We start from the raw sequence: 7557 nt of genomic DNA, 5'->3' as shown, positions 1-7557 counted from the left end.
GGCCTAAACAACCCCACATGCACCTAGGCCGGCTACACTCTGTCCCATTTGCCACTGCAAGATCTGCTTGGAGATTAGATGATTCGTATATCGGTTTCGCAGGTTGGATTTCTGCTGTTACTATTTTTTGTTCGAGGACACTGATTTTTTTTTTTAAACTTCATTGTAGCAACTCGGGCGAAACGATTTCGCCACAGATTTCTTTAGCCACCCATTGGAGGTAGTCTGTGTTTACACAATCTCTCGCTGGCTGGGGTTAATGACCCCCTCAACTGAAGGGCCGGCCGCTAGGAGCGCGATTTTAGTCAGGCTACTGTTGGAGTAATCTACGGTAGCATAAGATAGTATCAAAAGCTGGCAGAGGAGTGAAGCCGGCCTAGGAGCATGTTTGGCTACCTACATGGCAAATTTACACCTTTTGGTTGACTACACTCCTTGGCCAGTTTAGTACTATCTTATACCATATGCATCGTAGGATCTGCTTGGAGATAACTGTTGGAGTTGGTTTTGAGAGGGGGCTGTCTTGGAGTAAGTCTAATGGAGTATTTACATTCAAGAAATAAATCGTTTGGAAAAATTCTGAACCAAATTGTTGATTTTTTTTAAAGTTTGAAAATGGACTTAGTTGACCCCAGCTCCTGGCTGGAACGGCAGCTGCCGCTTGCACCTGATAATGGCCTTGAAAGCTCGCCTGAACACTGGGATCTTCCAGGCGTACATGAACGGGTTCAGCACGTGGGTCAGGCAGTACACGCCGATCAGCAGGAACGACACTTCGCTGGGCAGGAAGGCCCGGTGGCTGTCTATGCTATGCAGCAGGACAAACGGGGCGGAAGTGACCGTGAAGACGGAGAAGATGATGAACATGTGTTTTGTCTGTTTGACCACCCGGCTCGAGACATATTGCTCGGGGTTCGCGAGGTTCAGGTTTGCTTCCGCCATCACCATCACAGAGTTCTTCACGAAGAAGTAGATCCTCAGGTAGATCCCGGCAACGAGACAGAAGACGATCAGGTAAGACACTGCGTAGATGTTGGACTCGTAGTATGCGTTGTAGGGGTTATCGTCCGTCATGCCACACTTTCGGTGTTTGGCCCCCCACCCGAATTCGCCATAACCCAGAAACCCAGGCGCTACCAGCAACCCACTAATAACCCAGGCCAACAGCACCCATAGCAACGACTTGGAGGGACCAAACAGCTTCTGATACGTGTTCGGAGATGTGGTAATGTGCGTGTATCTATTGAAGGCGATCAACAACACAGAAAAGAGCGATACGTAGATGCTGAAGAAGAGTGCGGCGCCGAGGATGGGGCACATGGCTTCTCCGAGAGACGGGGCTCCGATGATCATGGAGGCAATGCCTGTCGGGTACTGCAGACCGGTGATGAGGAGGTCGCTCACGCTGATGCTCACGATGAAGGTGTGGGCAGAGGTCCGGACCTGCGGAAGGCAGAATCTTCAGTTGATTACCTTATTTTGCTACACTTGTATTTGAGTTAAGTGAAGGAGGGCTTTGCAGGCTTCTCCCCTCCTCCGGCACTTTTCTTTTGTTTTTATGTTCGAAAAAAAAAATTATGCACAGAACATCGAAGACGATTACTGTTATACACAGAGTGCAAATCAATACAAAGATGTGTGACATATCAATCAAAATGCCACATTGGACATGGTGATGAATGCACACGAACGTTGACAGAATAGGAAGATGTTTTTTTCTCGGAACTGCAGGGGCCGATTTAGTTTCAAACTTTGGACGAGAATAACTCAAGATAGTGTTCCTGGATCATGATTGTTGGTATTCTTGTATGGGTGCCAGAAGATGCCTTGACTTTTTCTTGTGATATGTTTTTATTTCCTATTGGACTATCTAAGATTTGTCCTCAACCCCTTTATATGTCAATTCATATTTTGGGTCTAAACCTGCATTGTATGCTCAAGTCCTGCTCAGTGTCACTTCAGAAAGATTGTGGATGCTATCGGAAACATCTGACCGTTTCCCAAATCATGTCTAGTTGCTGGAGTAACTGCTTTTTGGCATATCTTATTACCTGGATGTCTATTAAACCTTCACCGACCATTCTCCTATATGCAGAGACATCTAATGGCGCTAGCAAACAGCCACTTGTCTGTACTCTGCTACCTCAACCGTGACGATCAGTTCCTGACCACCCTGCCTATAGATATTAATGAGCTTATCCGCGGCCTTTGCGAGATCCCTTTTGAAAACGGAAAGGCCTATTCTCTGATTGGCTGACGGCTGGTTTGTGGCGACGCCCACAGGAACTGATCGTGACGGTTGAGATAGCAGAGTACAGACAAGAGTCGGTTTGCTAGCGCCATTGGATGTCTCTGCGTAGGATAATGGTCGATAAACTGGATGTGATTTCGTAAACGGTCAGACGTTTCAGATGACATCCACTATCTTTCGTCTGTGTCACTGAGCAGGACTTGAGCGTTCAGAGCAGGTTTTATATCGACTTGCCAGGAAATGAAGCGAGCGTGTGGTACCTGTCTGTACATGCAGAAAGCCAGGATGACCAGGCCGTTACCGAGCGTACCCACGATACTGTAGATGCCCAGTACGATAGAGCTGATCACCATGACCTGCAGTGGCACCTCATGAACTGGGCTTCTCACGGCAACCGATGAGTTCCCTGTATGAGGGGGTAAAGATTTACCGTTAGCAGAGTTGGTTACCATTATCATAGATTTATTCTTAGGCGATCGCCCGAGCCTCGCTTATATGTGATAGGAACGGTTTTCTAGCGAAAAATCCGCGCGACACTCTGTCGATCTCAAAATCGGCCGACCTTCCAGCAATCACGACATACACCCGAAGATCGTGGAAGATGTGACAGGGGTATGTGTAATGTTAGGTTCGGTAACCAGCTGCTGCCGCGCCGCGGGCCTTCGAGGCAGATACAGATACAGGAGCTGGTGTGTTACGCTGAAGGGAAGTTATACTGGCTATACAGATACAGATACAGAAGCTGGTGTGTTACGCCGAATGTCAGTTATACTGGCTATACAGATACAGATACAGAAGCTGGTGTGTTACGCTGAAGGGCGGTTATACCGGCTATACAGGTACAGATACAGGAGCTGGTATGTTACGCTGAAGGGCGGTTATACCGGCTGTACAGATACAGATACAGAAGCTGGTGTGTTACGCTGAAGGGCGGTTATACCGGCTGTACAGGTACAGATACAGGAGCTGGTGTGTTACGCTGAAGGGCGGTTATACCGGCTGTACAGATACAGAAGCTGGTGTGTTACGCTGAAGGGCGGTTATACTGGCTATATAGATACAGATACAGAAGCTGGTGTGTTACGCTGAAGGGCGGTTATACCGGCTGTACAGATACAGAAGCTGGTGTGTTACGCTGAAGGGCGGTTATACTGGCTATATAGATACAGATACAGCGGCTGGTGTGTTACGCTGAAGGGCGGTTATACCGGCTATATAGATACAGATACAGAAGCTGGCGTGTTACGCTGAAGAGCGGTTATACCGGCTGTACAGATACAGAAGCTGGTGTGTTACGCTGAAGGGCGGTTATACTGGCTATATAGATACAGATACAGCGGCTGGTGTGTTACGCTGAAGGGCGGTTATACCGGCTATATAGATACAGATACAGAAGCTGGTGTGTTACGCTGAAGGGCTGTTATACCGGCTGTACAGGTACAGATACAGGAGCTGGTGTGTTACGCCGAAAGGCGTACAGGTACAGGTACAGATACAGATGTACACTCGATGCGCACCTAATGTTATGAGTCAGTACATGTATAACATGTATGTAATGTAATGTAATGTAATGGCCATTGTTACCAGCTCAGTACCTTAGCCATCTTACCCACAACACACAAAATCTTTGGAAGAAAATGGATACTTTTCCTAGCCTCTACTAGGCTCCACATGTAGCCGGAAAAATAGCAGAAATTGACCAAATAGACATATATATTACATGGTTGGATTGTCTACGTAAAAATCTTCTCAACTATCGATATCACGGTTTGGACATACATGGCTGGACCCGAGGCCATACCACATAGAGAACAGTCACCACTCAGCTTCCGCAACGACTGCAATATTGGCATTGTGCCATTTGAAACAATTCCAAACTTTCCTTTGATTCTACCTTGAACAACCATTACAAACAAGAAAATTACCTTTCAACCATAAAGAGCTTTGGCATACATAACCCAGAATTGACAAATTAAGGATAGAAACCGGAAGATTCCAAAAATTCCTATCGACCAGAGGGTTTGTCCATTTTGTTCAGAGCTAATTGAAGACATGATGATCTAATTTAATCATTTTATGATTGTATGTCCCAAATATTCTGATATACGTAGTTGACTATACACAAGTTTATCATCTTATACTTATACAGTAGGATTTATCAAGATGGACTTGAATAGCAAATATAAGTACATAATAACATATGACACCCCTACATGGTACACAAGGAAGAGGAAGACAATGTTTAGACGTCGGGAATTGCACCAATGATTGCAAAAGCCCATACTCATCCCATACTACACATTCTTTGTATTAGCTTTGTTAAGATTGGCCCTATCTACTAGTAACTGTACTTATGTACCAGTAAATGCCATACTACTACTTTGTTGTGCAATAAAGTTTTATTACATACCAGAGGAATATGCCAGCTATTTAGCCAATTTCTACCACCATTTTCCAGGCAACGTGTGGAGCCAGGTAGAAGCTATACATGTATGTACCAGTAGATGCCATACTTTGTGCTTTGTACAATTGTTGTGCAATAAACTTATATTGCATGCCAGACGAGTACGCAAACAAGTTGGCCAATTTCTACCATTTTCCCGGCGACATACAATACAAATCTTTATTGACACGACAAAAGCACAGCGGCTTTCGTAAGGTCTACATGTATAACAACTACTTATATAGAGCCTGGTAGAAGCTATACTTTGCCATTTGCTGACAGCAAAGTTATGGAATGGGTTCTTCTTGCCCTTTGAGATATCTGAGCTCTCTTCTTTTTCTTTCCTTTCTTCTTAACTCGCAGATAGTGTTGTATATTTGTCACAATTATGCGGTCAATGACCCGGACCTCTCCATGCTTACTGGTAACGTAGCAGGCACACTGCGTTCATTTGTCGTATCACCTCATTACTTGCAGAACATAAGTGGGGCGGATGGTTTTATCTACATGAATGTTTTCCAGTAAGAGTAAATCAGTATTATATACATAGATAGATATATATACCTCTGGCTGGGTTTTGGTTCCCGGTGGATTTTTATGCGTGTTTGTAGTAAAAAGGCCCACAAAACTAAGGGAAGAACACAGTGAGAAGTAGTTCTTTGTTGCTGTACCCTAGGTAACACAGATTACCCTTTAAAATGCTCGGCACAACTGCAGTACTTCGACTAACTGAATATGGTCAATTTTGGGTAGAAGCAGACAGTATGTATAACGACCTACCGGGTGTGAAGTTGACAGTGTTGAAGTGGTCCAGTCCTTGGTCACAGCAGAGAAATTCGGGCACAGCTGTTGTCGAAAGTGCTCCTAAAAGATGATGATAATTTCAGATTATTTAGTATATAATACAATCCAAGTCGAAGATGCACAGGGGTCGTGTGGCGTTACTGCCGAGTGTTTGGTCCAGAACCCAAAGGCCGGGGCTCCTCACACTTGCTTCCATGATTGTTCAAGACAGCGAGTGTCGAAGGAGCCTGGTAGTAATGGTGTGTTACCTAGGCTACTAATGATTTTTGATATTAACAGCCTACAAACTAGCCTTTCCATGTACAAGACGATACATACATGAATGTCCCCGCCTTCCTAATAATACTGTAAATGCATTTAAATTTGCAGGGATTTAATTTCGCGTTAGCGGGAATTTGGAGTGTTCGCGATGGTTTTGAGTTCGCGGTAGCTTAAATGCGACAGAAGGAAAATGCTCGCGGCGGTTTTAAGTTCGCGGTGAAGTGCCACCGCGAAAACCGCGAAAACAGAAACACCGCGAAAGTTCCTGCATTTACAAAGTACTTTCCACGATACTTTTCTATTCAACTCTCGACAGCCACCATACAAGACAAAATGACGGCTTAAGACCAATCAAGGCATAATCAAGCCTGTCTAAAACCATATACAGGGGCAACTGTGTTTTGAACAACCTAGATAAGTCATTAAAAGATGTAGATTGGTCGTTCATATAAATAACGTATTAAATTGCTGGGATACTTAACAAATCTTTATAACTCTGCTGACAGATCCGTGGGATTTTTGGCGGCATCAATTGTTTGTACTCAATGACCCATTCATGATTTGTAGATGCCTGTAGCCCGGATGCGTGACTGTTTCCAGGGCCTAGATATTAATCAGATCTGACCGGGAGTCTGACATCCGGGCAAGGAGGCCATGTAAGAATATGCTTTATTAGCCATCCCGTTTCTTGGTCATGGAAAGAAATACGCACCGACAAACCATACATATTGATCTGTATCACAGACCTTCTTGTTATGCTCCTTGTTAAAAAATGTAGCCAATTTTCGTTGACAATTTTCGTGTCCAAAAATGAAGTTTTGGCCAAATATATAGAAATCATTACTACTTGGCTGTATTCTACTAAATCATACATCACCATGGTAGCCATGTTTTAAAGCAAACTTTCATATCAGTTTTGGACAAAAGGACTAAGCAAAGAGCTTTTGATAAAAGATCTAAGATGGAGTAAAATGTAATCTCCAGCCAGATCTACCAGTGACATAAGACAGTATCAAAGCTGGCCAAATGGAGTCATCAGCCTCTGGTAGCCAAACACACTCCTAGGCCGGCTTCACTTCTCTGCCAGCTTTTGACACTATCTTATGCTACCGTAGGATCTGCTTGGAGATTACACATGATGTTAGAGATATAAATCTTTCTCACCAAGATCTGTCTGGTTGGTATCGTCAGGTGGCTGAGAAGTGTCTTCATTCTTGTGATCCTGACTTGCTGCAGGAACCACTGCCATTGGTTGGGCTTCCAACATGGGTAGGATATTCACTGCAAAAAGACCATATTTTTAACAACGTTTGAATGTATCAAGATAAAGTAGCATAGTGATTTGTCTTTAAGTACTTTGAACTCTTTATTATTCTTATAAGCAATTGCGAAGATATTAGTCTCATGATGTTTTACACATGTGCTGCTCTAGAACTTGCAATACTTTGTACCCGTTACGATTGTTGTACAATGTTCAAAGACTGATTGATAGTTCTTCCAGGCATGAGTATGAATATTTATGAATCACGTCCACCCACCCAGTTCTATTTCCCGTGCAATGAACCCCAAACCTCGGGTTATCAGCTGTCCTTAGGGAACTTGCGTATATCACGTAAAAGTTGTTAACAGTAGTCTTGAACTTGAGTCTGTCCCTGAGAGTCACTATGTGCTCTGGTAATGAGTTCCAGACCGATTCTGTTTTTGTTCAAAGAACATCTAAGGTGCAAGTAATATTAGTCAATCTTTGCTCCGAGCCATATTGTCTGTACAGCCCCTTGATTGTAAACTGTCTCTGTAT

At 43.9% G+C, this 7557-nt stretch overlaps 1 protein-coding gene across 1 annotated transcript; it reads right to left on the bottom strand.

Annotated features, from left to right (window-relative positions):
• Positions 1 to 621: 621 nt before the first annotated feature.
• LOC118405468 (melatonin receptor type 1B-A-like) lies at positions 622 to 2703 on the bottom strand. Its single transcript, XM_035804971.1, has 2 exons — positions 2512 to 2703; positions 622 to 1443 (listed from the first exon to the last, which is right to left on the bottom strand). Exons 1-2 carry the CDS (start codon positions 2701 to 2703, stop codon positions 622 to 624), a joined length of 1014 nt encoding a protein of 337 aa, XP_035660864.1.
• Positions 2704 to 7557: the final 4854 nt, after the last annotated feature.

This window comes from Branchiostoma floridae, chromosome 18 (assembly GCF_000003815.2).
Source record: "Branchiostoma floridae strain S238N-H82 chromosome 18, Bfl_VNyyK, whole genome shotgun sequence".
Lineage (NCBI taxonomy): Eukaryota > Metazoa > Chordata > Leptocardii > Amphioxiformes > Branchiostomatidae > Branchiostoma > Branchiostoma floridae.
This window is presented reverse-complemented; position numbering and strand designations above follow the sequence as displayed.